This window comes from Chiloscyllium plagiosum, unplaced genomic scaffold (assembly GCF_037043375.1).
Source record: "Chiloscyllium plagiosum isolate Xiang-an unplaced genomic scaffold, Cpla_swu_hap1 HiC_scaffold_7, whole genome shotgun sequence".
NCBI lineage: Eukaryota > Metazoa > Chordata > Chondrichthyes > Orectolobiformes > Hemiscylliidae > Chiloscyllium > Chiloscyllium plagiosum.
This window is the reverse complement of record NW_028270145.1, coordinates 14,062,452-14,076,615: the sequence shown is the minus strand read 5'-3', so window position 1 is coordinate 14,076,615 and position 14,164 is coordinate 14,062,452. Positions and strand designations below refer to the sequence as shown.

The window sequence follows — 14,164 nt, the reverse complement described above, 5'->3', positions numbered from 1 at the left end:
ATTTGCAGCCATTTGGATTCTTCATTAATATAAATAAAGATAACTACTTACCTTGAGCAATAGACAGGACTAAATTAATTAAAAAAGAAAGTCATAATTTCAAAGCTACTTTAGTTGCTTTCCAAGTAAAAGCACATGATGCTCCAATAAAATCTATATAAAAGTGAATTTAATGATTTTTTTTTAAAAATGACAAGGTATTCTTACAATCTAAGGGAGTTGGTATAGAAAATTCCACAATCCAAATGTTTGCTTACTTTGTTGTATGGATTAAGAATTTCTAAATCTGCCTAACCAGGATGTTGCCAGTAATAGAAGGTTTGAGTTATAGAGAGAGGCTGGATAGGCTGGGACTTTTTCACCTGGAGTGTGGGAGGTTGAGGGGTGACCTTGTAGAGGTTTTTAAAATCATCAGGGGTATAGATAAGATGAATGGCAGGCATCTTTTCCCTATGGTGGGGATTTCAATTCGAGAAGGTATATTTTTACAGAAAGAGGAGAAAGATTTAAAAAGGACAAGAGAGGCAACTTTTTTTACACAGAGAAGGGTTCACATGTGGAATGAACGTCCTGAGGAAGTGGTGGATGTGAGTACAGTTACAATGTTTAAAAGACATTTGGACAGGTGTCGGAAAACTGGAGATTGGCTAACGTGGTGCTACTGTTTAAAAAGGGTGGTAAGGACAAGCCAGGGAACTATAGACCAGTGAGCCTGATGTCGGTGTTGGGCAAGTTGTTGGAGGGAATCCTGAGAGACAGGATGTACATGTATTTGGAAAGGCAAGGACTGATTAGGGATAGTCAACATGGCTTTGTGCATGGGAAAGCGTGCCTCACAAACGTGATTGAGTTTTTTGACGAAGTAATGAAGAGGATTGATGAGGGCAGAGCAGTGGACATGATCTATATGAACTTCAATAAGGCATTTGACAAGGTTCCCCATGGGAGACTGGTTAGCAAGGTTAGATCTCACAGAATACAGGAAGAACTAGCCATTTGGATACAGAACTGGCTCAAAGGTAGAAGACAGAGGGTGGTGATGGAGGGTTGTTTTTCAGACTGGAGGCCTGTGACCAGTGGAGTGCCACAAGGATCGATGCTCGGTCCACTACTTTTCATCATTTATATAAATGATTTGGATGTGAGCATAAGAGGTATAGTTAGTAAGTTTGCAGATGACACTAAAATTGGAGGTGTATTGGACAGCAAAGAAGGTTACCTCAGATTACAATGGGATCTTGATCAGATGGGCCAATGGGCTGAGAAGTGACAGATGGAGTTTAATTTAGATAAATGCGAGGTGCTGCATTTTGGGAAAGCAAATCTTAGCAGGACTTATACACTTAATGGTAAGGTCCTAGGGAGTGTTGCTGATCAAAGAAACCATCCATGAGCAACATCCAGCCATCCATGAGCAACATCCAGCCATCCATGAGCAACATCCAGCCATCCATGAGAAACTTGCACCACCATACTTGTCAACGTTCACGATAGTTCAAACTCTTGATGAACAGAAAGTGACCTTTAGGAATGATTTGAAGATGCCGGTGTTGGACTGGGGTGCATGAAGTTAAAAATCACACAACACCAGGTTATAGGCCAATAGGTTAATTTGGAAGCACTAGCTTTCACAACCACCTGATGAAGGAGCAGCGCTCAAAAATCTAGTGCTTCCAAATAAACCTGTTGGACTATAACCTGGTGTTGTGTGATTTTTAACCTTTAGAAGTGATTTTTGCAGCAAGCAAATGTTACTCTGCTTTTGTATTCACTCGTTCTCAAAGTTTGGAATGATGCATCCTTGCTGCTTTTCAGAGGTCCCCTGCTTCAGTTACTCAATGAAGATCTCATTGAAAAATTTACTTACTCTATACTAGAGGATTCCCACTGGTTTATAAAAGCATTGGAATCTCTTTAGATTGACTGTAGTGTGTTTATTAATGATCCTGGTGGAAAAATGGATTCAATGGGAAGCATCACAATCATGGCCACAAAACTAGGCAGTCATCTGAATTACCTCATGCCCACTTGGTAAATTAGCTTAATGGTTATGTTACTAGTCAAAAGATTCAAAAATATAAGCTGAGATATTTAAATTCAATGAATAAATTAATCTGGGAACAAAAAAAACCTAATATCTGTAACAATGACCACGTAACTAGTATTGGTTGTAAAAATTCAAACACATAATGTCCTCGTCCATCCTTACTAAAATATAGAAATATGGTAGATACTTAATTGAGGTCTGAAATGGTCCAGCAAGCTACTCAAATCATTTAAAAGGCAATTAGGGATGGATTATAAATATTGACATTGCTGGTGACATCATGGTTGAATAAGTTAAGAATGTGAATAGAAATCCAAGTATAAAAGTATCTGTTATTAGTAAAAGAAACCATGAAATAATTACAACCAAAAGCAGAGTGTGCTGAATAAACACGGCATGTCTGCCACCATCTGTAGAAGGAAAACAGAGCTAATGTCTTGAATTCAATGACCCTTCCTTAGAATGATGACAATCACTCTCCAACAAGGAACACGGGAACAGTGCACCAGTTAGCCTTGACTTTGCTCCAGTATCCAATGAAATCATAGCTGTCTTATAACCTAATTCCATACTTCTATCTTTGCCCCATTTCTCCTAATACCTTTGCTTATTAAATATCTCCTTTAAAAATTACCTTTGGCCCAACATCTGGAACTTACAGAAGATAATTTTAAACATCTCGCAGGTTTTTTGGATATGGAGGTACATTCTAAATTCATTCATGGAAGTCTGAGACACAGAATTTATAGCAAAAGATTATAGTGTCATGCAACTGAAACTGTATCACTTCAGCTGCATGACACTAATCTTTTGCTATAAATTCTGCAGCTTATGATCCTGCTGCACAGTCACCTGAAGGAGCAGCGCTCTGAAAGATAGTGCTTCTAAATAAACCTGATGGACTACAGCCTGATGTTGTGTGATTTTTAACTTTGTCCGCCCCAGTCCAACACCAGCTCCTCCACATCATTTAAAAGAAGAACAGTGAAACTGGCTTTGAGCAACTCGGAGGAAAACCGATGAAGCAATTGAATGAAGATGTTCCTCACTGTATGAACCAGTCAGATCATTGATGCAACTGAAACTTTTCAGCCTATGTTTAAACAAACTGGACCATACACTCACAGAGCTGAAAATGTATTGCTGGAAAAGCGCAGCAGGTCAGGCAGCATCCAAGGAACAGGAGGAACAGGATGCTGCCTGACCTGCTGCGCTTTTCCAGCAATACATTTTCAGCTCTGATCTCCAGCATCTGCAGTCCTCACTTTCTCCTCATACACTCACAGACTCTACTATTATTCTCCACATTTAACATGCTTAAATGGAAACAGTAATTTATATAACATCTAAATCAAAGTCATAGAAATTGTTGGCCTCGTTACCTGTTACTGGGCAAAATTCTGAGGCCCGAGTCTGGCTGAGGAGCAGATATGCTCAAGACATGACTTGAAAATCGACGACGCCCTCTACTACTGCTAGCCAAATATGCTTCCTGTTCACTAACAACGCTAGGCATGCTTACGGTGTCATCTGCAGGGTAGAAAGGAAAACCCATTTAGATAGCTTTCTTTTCCTAATCAAATAGCAATGCTGTGATCCACACATGAATGACAACATTAAAAAATAATAAAGCTGGCATGAAACATGCTGGAACCCCCATTAAAAGCAGGTTAAGCAATATTTCTGTGCTGAGGCTATAGAAGTTGTAAAACTAGTTTTTACAATTCTTGACATTTTAAAAGTATGAAAGCTTAAATTGCCTTTGTGTGCACTTGGCTTGTGTCAATCTGGTGACAAAATAAGTTGACAACTGTCATAAGTGGGTTCTTTTGCGCAAAATATTCATTTTTCAGTTATGGTCAGTGCAGATCATAAAAGTCAAAGAGTTTTTTGTCCTCCAATCAAAAATGAAGGTCACTCATTCGAGATGGGGATCAGAGAAAAAAAATCTGTCCCCAGAAGCAATTTTAGCTCGGAATCTATAGGAACTTTTCAGTTGTACCCAAACAAGGAGTTCCCACTAGAAGCTTTCTCCATTCTTAAATTCTGTCCCTCCTCCCCACACAGATTACCCAGAACACACCATTTCCTGTTTAACACAAACCTTTGTTAATGCAACTCTGTATTCAGCTACAATAAGTTACGCAAACATGACATTCAATGTTGTGACCAACCTTCTTATGGGAATGCAGATGCTGTTACTTCAATATTTGCACTGTGTCTCAATATTGTCTCAAGACAAAATGGAATGAAAGCTGAAATGCAAATTTGGTACTTGTAGCACTGCTTTACTGAACAATAAATAAATACCATTGCCACATGCACAAACACCATGTATTACCTACTATAACCTTGACAAAAGAAAGAAAAACACATGTAGTTCAAAGAAAAACTTCTAGCAGAAATTACTGACCAATGATCAACCATAGATACTTCATATTCTCTCTCTAACTCCAAGTTGCTAAAAATAAGTCTCACCATGGCCCCAAAGTCACATAATCTTTGAGCCATTGGGTAAAACCCCCCAAAAAAACTATATCTTTAGTTATCTACTTGGTAGGATGAGATTAAAATAGAGAATGAGTAGAGAGAAAACTGGAAAAGCAGAATACTGCTCACTGCACTGTCCCATATAACTACATCAATATGGTCCAGCAGAAAGCTTACCTGCCACAAAGTTCGATGTCTTTTTGCCACGTTGTCGAGTGAATCAGTGGGTAGATTTGGAAAGCAGTATTGACATAATGGCCAATATCTATTGCTGAAACCAATAGTACTAGAAAATCTTAATTATCTGGTTATCTTGTTATAGAACCTATGTGTATATTGGCTGGTGTGCTTCCCACATTACAACAGTGATTACAGTTCCAATGTAGTTTGTTCACTGTAAAATATGTTGGTATGACCTGATGTCATGAACCAGACAATAGCACACATATAACCTCAAGTGTTTCTTTATAGACAGTATCAGCTATGACCGAGATCTATGTATTAAGTCAAGTTGTACTCTATGGTCCATGACTGGATGAATAGAAAAGAACTTGCCTCTAAATGTATTGGTGCTAAACAAATGGAAAACTGATTACACTCTTTAGTAAACAGTGCCCCCCCCCCCAATTTACCATGAGTCAGAAGTATTAAAACATTAAAATAAGAGTCCAATGCTTTTTGTATGAGTGTTTTGTAAAAGTGGACAGGTCCTGAATCGATTTGCTCTGTGATACACTTGTAACTCACAATGATAATAGACAGAATGAACTAGTGTAAATTAAAGAATGCACCTGTACATATTGGATTAGGTTTTGGCTGACCTTTTACACTGCTGAATAAGTGCTGGAGCTTCACCTAATTTATCACTTCTGAAATTGACCTCTGACCTCTCAAAACATTTCATTGATGAACTTATCCTCATCAAATAGCATCATAAGCAGAAATCCCTGCCTCGTTCATTCACTTTCCAGTTACTGGGGGAGAAAGTCACCTTGTGTAGTTGCACAACAAATGTCACATTCCGCCTGTCACTTGTTATGGCCACCATACATTCAATTCCAATATAGTCAAGGTTATAGGTTAGCTCAGTTGGTTGGACATCAGAGTGACAGCAACACTGGAGGCTCAATTCCCACACTGGTTGAGGTTATTATTATGAAGATCCCACCTTGTCAACCTCTCGTGTCATCTGAGGGATGGTGACCCTCAGGTTAAACCACCATTAGTTGTCTCTAATGAGAGAGCAGCTCTATGGCCCCATAGGACCAATATGATTTTACCTTCTAGTCGATGCAGAGCACAATGGGAACAGTTGACTCATTGAAACTACCCATTTTATGTGTCTGCTCAAGATTTACACCAAGGACTATATATATTAAGGGCAAACATGGTGGGATGATTTCCTGACTTGGCAACTCCCCCCTCAGTTTAAATCCACCACCTTTGGTGACACAGAGTTTTCAGTCCTCAGTGTGAGGGAGGAACATTAGGAGAAATAGTATGAGGCTGTAGGCTCGAGTCAGGCCAATCTACTCTGAGAGCAAGTCACAGTGGGAGAAAAGCTGCTTGGCTCTCCGGGACGTTTTCCCAGTTGCAATATTACTAGATATTCTTCCTCTCCCCTCACACCTTTACCCATTCATGCCCTTGCCATGCCAGTTGATGTTCCCACACAGCTACTCGTACTGTCCTGTACCACTGAATGTGAATTCATCCAGTGTCTACCATGGGTAGACCTCAGTAGCCAAGGGGAGATGAAATAAACTAACAATTAAAGAAAGTTTCCACACTATACACCTGATGGGGACAAAGCTCCCATTCACAAAGCCCAATCAAACCATTTAAATCTCAGGTGATCAATTTCTCAAAATATAAACTTCCATTTCAGCCCAATTATGAATTCAGAACCTCCTGCTGAGATAATTGTAGGTTTTGAGACTTAGACAAGCTGTTTAATGACATGAGGATACAAGACTTGGTGGGGCGGTAATCAGTGAGCAGGATACAGGTAGATTACAGGTAGATGTAGACAGACTAGTCGGATGGACTGATAAACGACAAATGGATTTCAATTCAGATAAATATGAGGAGACATATTTGGGCAGGGTGGACAAGGCATGGGAGTACATTAAAAACAGTAAAACCCTGGGAACCACTGAGGATCAGAGGGACCTTGGTGTACATGTACACCAGTCCAAGAGAAAGGACTGTAGATGCTGGAGATCAGAGTCAAAGAGTGTGGTGCTGGACAAGCATAGCAAGTCAGGCAGCATCCAAAGAGCAGGAGAATCGACATTCTGGGCATAAGCCCTTCACCAAGAAATTCAACATTTCAGGCATAAGCCCTTCATCAGGACTGTACATCACTCCCTCAAAGTAGCAGAACAGATAGATAAAGTGTTTAAGGAAACATATGGGATTAATGCCTTTACGAGCTAAGGCAGAGAATTTAAGATCAAGGAGGCAATGCAAGAACTGTGTAAAACATTCATTAGTGCGCAGGTAGAGTATTGTGTGCAGTTCTGGAATCCACATTATAGAAGGCATGTGAGAGCACTAGAGAGGGTGCAGAGGAGATTTACCAGGGTGTTGCCTGGGCTGGAGAGTTTTAGGTATGAATAGAGATTGGATAGACTGGGATTGTTTTCCATGGAGCAGAGGACATTTGAGACGGGACATGATTAAGATATATAAAATTATTAGTGCAATAGACAGGCAAAATCATTTTTACCTTGACAAAGGGATCAATAATCAGGGACATGGATTTAAGTTTAGGGACTGGAGGTTTCGAGGGACTGTGAGGAAAAACCTTTTCATCCAGAAGGTGGTGAGAATCTGGGACTCACCACCTGTAAGTGTGGTAGATGCAGAAATCCTCATAACATACAAGTAGTATTTAGATGTGCACTTGCAATGCCCAGGCATGCTGGGTCAAATGCTGGAAAACAGGATTAGAATAGTTAGAGGTTGTTTTTCCCTGTGACAAACTCAATGGGTCTGTGCTGTAGACCTTTATGACTTTACGACACAATACTAGCCTTTTGTGAAACCAAACATTGCATTAACAGATGCCTGTCAATGTAAGCAAGCCAGCAGAGGATTTTTTTTAAACAATCACTGACAACATCAGTCAGAACTTTTCTACAACCTAAAAAAGAGACAAAAAGAACTTGAGATCATGATTTTAGCAGACTTTATCTCCCTTTCAAGAGTGTTTATGTCTCCATAAATTTGTGACTTCCACACTGCATTTTAGCACCCAACACTGAGTACAACATAGTCTTGTTAAGGTCAGGAATCCCCCTATGTTATTCATGCACCATTTCATTTCTTCTACTGGCAAAAATAGGGTGTCAAAAATCGGGGCAGGACTTCCACAAACTGAGACACTTACCATTTTTAAAAACCAGCAGATTCTTCTCAACTCTCTGAAAATCCAGTCCTAATTCTCACAACAAGCAATGAGCAACATTTTAGGTCAATTACCACGACATGTCAGACATCACACCTCAGACTAACCTGCACATTATGACTCGAGACTTTATATGGCCACATAGAACATAGAATGTTACAGCGCAGTATACGGCCTTTGGCCCTCGATATTGCATCGGCCCTGTGAAATTAATCTGATGCCCATCTAACCTACACCATTTTTATTCATATGTTTGTCCAGTACCCATTTAAATGGCCTTAATGTTGGCAACTATTACTGTTGTAGGCAGGCCGTTCCATGCCCCTACTATGCTGAGTAAAGAAACTACCCCTGATATCTGTCTGAAATCTATTACCCCTCAATTTAAAGCTAATTCCCTTCGTTTTAGCCTTCACCATCTGAGGACTGTCCACCCTATCTAATCCTCTGATTATCTTATACGTCTCAATTAAGTCACCTATCAACCTTCTCTCCAACAAAAACAGCCTCAGTCCCTCAGCCTTTCCTTGTAAGATCTTCCTTCCATACGAGGCAACATCTTAGTAAATCTCCTCTGAACCCTTTCCAAAGCTTCCACATCCTTCCTATAATGCGGTGACCAGAACTGCACGCAATACTCCAGGTGTGGCCTTACCAGTGTCTTGTACAGCTGAAGCATGAACTCGTGGCTCCAAAACGCAATCTCCCTACCAATGAATGCCAACACACCTTCTTAACAACCCTGTCAACCTGGGTGGCAATTTTCAGGGATTTATGCACTGGAGACTGAAATCTCTCTGTTCAGCTGCACTACCAAGAATTTTACCATTAGCCCAGTACTCCGCATTCCTGTTATTTCTTCTGAAGTGAACTACCTCACACTTTCCCGTATTAAACTCCATTTGCCACTTCTCAGCCCAGCTTTGCATCTTATCTATGTCTCTCTGTAACCCACAACATCCTTCAGCACTATCCACAACTCTGCCTACCTAGGTGACATTTGCAAATTTACTAACACATCCTTCGACGCCCACCTCCAGATCACTTATGAAAATGACAAACAGCAGTGGCCCCAAAAGAGATCCTTGCGTCACACCACTGGTAACTCAACTCCAGGATGAACATTTCCCATCAACCACCACCCTCCGTCTTCTTTCAGCCAGCCAATTTCTGACCCAAACCGCTAAATCACCTTCAATCCCGAAACTTCTTATTTTGTTCAATAGCCTATTGTGTAGAACCTTATCAAATGCCTTACTGAAGTCCATATACACTTTCAACCAACTGTTTTGTCACCTTCTCGAAGAACTCAATATGGATTGTGAGGCACAACCTACCCTTCAGAAAACAGTGTTGACTATCCCTTATCAAATTATTCATTTCCAGATGATTATAAATCCTATCTCTTATAACCTTTTCCAACACCTTACCCAGAACCGAAGGAAGGCTCACTGGCCTATAATTACCAGGGTTGTCCCGACTCCCCTTCTGAAACAGGGGAACAACATTTGCTACCCTCTAGTCTTCTGGCACTATTCGTGTCGACAATGATGACAAACATCGAAGCCAAAGGCTCTGCAATCTCCTCTCTGGCTTCCCTGAGAATCCGAGGATAAATCCCATCCAGCCCCAGGGTCTTTTGTATTTTCAGATCTTCCAAAATTGCTAAATCTCCTCTTTGTCAGCCTCAATCCCACCTAATCTTGACCTGTATCTCCGTATTCTCACTAACATTGCCCTTTTCCACTGTGAATACTGATGAAAAATATTAATTAAGCGCTTCCCCTATGTCCACAGATTCTACACACAACTTTCCACTACTATCTTTGATTGGCCCTAATCTTAGTGGCCCCTGCAACCGCAAGAAATGCAAAACTTGTGCCCACACCTCCCCCCTTACTTCCCTCCAAGGCCCCATGGGATCCTTCCATATCCACCACAAATTCACCTGCACCTCCACACACATCATTTATTGCATCTGCTGCACCCGATGTGGCCTCCTCTATATTGGGGAGACAGGCCGCCTACTTGCAGAACGTTTCAGAGAACACCTCTGGGACACCCGGACCAACAACCCAACCACCCCATGGCTCAACACTTCAACTCCCCCTCCCACTCCACCAAGGACATGCAGGTCCTTGGACACCTCCATCGCCAGATCATAGCAACACGACAGTTAGAGGAAGAGCGCCTCATCTTCCGCCTAGGAACCCTCCAACCACAAGGAATGAACTCAGATCTCTCCAGTTTCCTCATTTCCCCTCCCCCCACCTTGTCTCAGTCAAATCCCTCGAACTCAGCACCGCCTTCCTAACCTGCAATCTTCTTCCCGACCTCTCCGCCCCCACCCCCACTCCTAGATATCACCCTCACCTTGACCTCCTTCCACCTATCACATTTCCAGCACCCCTCCCCCAAGTCCCACCTCCCTACCTTTTATCTTAGCCTGCTGGACACACTTTCCTCATTTCTGAAGAAGGGCTCATGCCCGAAATGTCAATTCTCCTGTTCCTTGGATGCTGCCTGACCTGCTGCGCTTTTCCAGCAACACATTTTCAGCCCTAATCTTAGTCTAGTCATTCTTTAGGGTTTTTCTTGATCCTATCGGTCAACAACTTCTCATGTCTCCCACTGGCTCTTCTTCTTTATTTCCACTGGTTTAGATTTCTGATTTATATGCAAACAGGTTTTTTTTGAACAGTACTCATTGCTGACTGAACTTTTTGTCTAGAATATTCAAGTAAAGAAAAGCTTGCTCCAAATCAAATTTGTAGCTTTTAGTGTTAGTCGTCATGCTCCTTATGTGCAAGGTTAGACGGAAATTTTAATCAGGTTTGGTTGAAAGTCTGAAACTTGTTGAAAAGAATTACACAGGCAAAGAATTTTTTGATTGGAAATATTGCAGAATACAGAGGTGCATTCAACCTTCTAACAGGCACCATTTGAAGACAATTTAACTTAGACCTCATGTTGCATTAAATACAGAAACAGCATCTCATGCTATTTTTCATAGCCGAAAGGAATCGCGATTGTTGAAATGAAAGAAGTGCAAATGATGATCAGACTGTCATGTTCAATCTAATAAAAGCAAATATCATGCAAATTGAATTGAAGCAGTTAATGACAAATGCTCACTTTCACCATCCTCCTCATCAGTCCTGCTTAGTGTGTCCTGAGAGGCCTGATGAGAAGGTTGGCTGTCCTGCTCCCACACAGTGCCTGTCCCCGTGTTTGAACGAGACATGGTGGCCAGACTCAAGCGGTAAGCTGATGTGGAGGTTCCCACAGTGCTGATGGAAGGTTTGCCTTGGTATGCTGCAAAGATATAATGAACAAGTTATGTGAGACAAATATGACAATGCAAGATTCTGATTAGAGTCTTAGTACTTTCATCAACTGCAAGGCAGTAACAGGAGTATTGTACAAACAAAAAATGATCAGAAAATAGTAGCAAAATTCATGGGAGAACTCTCGACCATTTCTATTCTCACTATATAGATGAGCAAGTTGACAATGGGAAATGTCTACAGTTTGCATCGAGGGATGATGGGGGACTTCTAGCTAAAAAGAAATCCCAGTAGCACAAAAATGATTTTAGTCAAAACATTAGCTTTTGTTGATACTTGTTTCATGTGGGCAGGTTTATTTGGTCCCGTGAAAAGAAACAGATACATGCTGTGACAGCTCATCTTGGTTACTTCCTAATCAGAAAGCATTCTAATAGCAATAGTGCAGAAATCAATGACTTGAACTGTGCTACTCAATGGAGAGAGGAGACAGTTCATAGGGTGACAAAATTTAATGACACGCTGAGGGAAAAGGATGTGTACTTAAATGCAAAACTCGATATATTGGTGATACTCCTCGGTGCCTTCACGTTAATGCTTGAAAGTTTAGAACATTCTTCTTGTCTAACCAGAAATGTATTCATTGAAATTATTTATCATTTAACAACTGTTATTTCAAAATTTAAATTATGCTATTGTTATTTTATATTTGTGTACAGAGTATCAAACATTCATACATTGATTTTTCTATTATTTGTGAACTTTTAAGGGTATTAATCCTTTTTAGACTTTCATTGGAAAATTCATCTACAGTAACACAGATCAATGCAAACTAGACATATGGGGGTCAATTCTGCAGTCTTGTTACAGTGCTGAGAACACTATTCTCTGCCTATCATGTGCTTTACATGTCCAAATTTTTAAAGTCAAGCCAAATAAATTATTGTGAAACCCTGTGCATGTTTGTGTGTTCTATTCCTATCCTATTGACCAATGTTGGAAGTTGGATTTTTTGAATAATTGAAAGGTTGATGGGAAAAGTTAATGGGATGTAGGCACTTAAAGGCAAGTGATTGCATGGGATTGGGGGGGGGGGGGGGGGTGTGCCAGGGGGTAACAGAGCAAAAAGACATGCCAGCCAAGCTTAATGCTGTGCATGATATCTGCATGATCTAGAAACAGATGCAATAGACAATGGCTTATTTTATGGAATTAGCAAAGCATGATTCCCCACAGAACCAGTGTCGCATACATGCCCCTATATTCCATGCCACAAATGTTATCCACCAATCAGTTCCACATTGAGTGCTCAGCTATGTTAAGCCTTCACTCAACCTTACAGATCTTTCATTGCATTCAGACATTCTCACACTTCAGCTCAATATATGCTCTCAAACTGAAACTTACAACTGAAAAGACTTTACAGCATACCCATCTTCCAACAACTTATCACATTAAGCTTTGTAACATAGATATGATAATTCAGGATAGGACTTTAGACTGTTAATACTGAATTTAGCAGTGGCTTTTGGTCTTTGAGAACTATTGTAGTAGAGTGACATTAGGCAATGCTCTTACATTATGTCTGAGAGCAAGTCACAGTGACAGGCTATGGTGACTGACACATCAATCAATTGCTTGATACAGACATAAGCAGCGCATTCATTAATATTATGATGGTGGATGGACACGGGCTTTACGGTTGAGAACCAACCACTGATCTAGCTGTCCAAGTGTTATAAGCTGGTTACAGATGGCAGAGCTCAGCAACTGGCTCTTTGCTGGTTCTCTGCAAACTGAGGCAGTCATTATCAGTCACTGGCAGGTAAGTTTGCTAAGGTCTACGGATACACTGGTGTCTGCTGACCGTTCTGCCATGCTTTCTACCTTTCAACCACGTTGGTGAAGCACTCTACAATGCAGTTTTATCTTAAGCAACAAATAGTAATCATCAAACTGACGAGCCTTTGATGAAGATAAGGTAAGTAAATTTCAAGACTCTAAGTTTAGCAGATCATTAAATTACAATACATTAGAACACAAATACTAGGCCAATTCATCCAATTCCAAGACTGTCCGGTGCCCATGTTGCAACTACTCTGCTAGCACGTTACCGCAGAATTGGCCCCAGTGAACACATGTGGAAAAATGCATCCTTCGAAAAGGCATTCTCTGATTAATTCAACTCAAGGAGATCAACACGGTTACATTACCACAGTATTGCTAAATATCCTCAGTCTTAGGCAGCCCAACCAGAGATTGATTTAAGTGACAAATTTAGGATGCATGTACACTGTGATTGCACTGTGAGAACACATTTTCTTGGTGTGGTAATCTACTGTGAAAGAAACTTACTTGCTTAGACTACCATTACCTGATCCACTGTGCACGGCCTCCTTCAGGATTTTTAATTCACTGTGAAACTCAGCAACTAGTGAGCTCTTGCAGAGTGGTCTCGGAATGAACCGGCGCTCGAGCTGGTCCACAATGTGATGTCTTGCAGTCATTTCTTCATGATTTTCTGCTGGTTGACTTAACAGCTGGAAGGATTCCACAGAGGAAGAAAAATATAAACATCTTTGATGAGGAACTTCTAGGAGTCTTTCCTAGTTAAGTGTTACATTTCTAACCCTTCTGCAGCTCTTGTTGAAGAATAGCTATTCTCAATTCAGGTGCAAGCAGATGATTTTAAACTCTGACAAAGTTCCTGCAATTTGCCACAGACTTGTACAAGCTCACTGAGCTTTCAGTTATTTCTCTTTATCTCTAAAGAATGCTATAGTTTGAATTTAAAATCCTGGATGTAAAAGCCTAGAAAGAAGGGTGCATTACAGTTTCCTCAGCTGCTGATTTCATAAGAAGGGCCACAAACAAACTTATTTGACTCACTAAACATCGAAATTTAGCTCTTGGCAAAGCCAACATTTG

At 40.7% G+C, this 14,164-nt stretch overlaps 1 protein-coding gene across 7 annotated transcripts in view; it reads right to left on the bottom strand.

Moving 5' to 3' along the window:
• The window catches only part of unc80 (unc-80 homolog (C. elegans)), a 338,459-nt gene that overhangs the window by 15,075 nt on the left and 309,220 nt on the right, over positions 1–14,164 (bottom strand). For all 7 annotated transcript variants that reach the window (XM_087988742.1, XM_087988738.1, XM_087988739.1 and 4 more), the window contains 3 exons: positions 13,611–13,776; positions 11,085–11,264; positions 3,430–3,577 (listed from right to left, as the gene is read on the bottom strand). In XM_087988742.1, the coding sequence (XP_087844868.1) occupies positions 3,430–3,577; positions 11,085–11,264; positions 13,611–13,776 (494 nt within the window). The remainder of the gene's footprint in view (positions 1–3,429; positions 3,578–11,084; positions 11,265–13,610; positions 13,777–14,164) is intronic.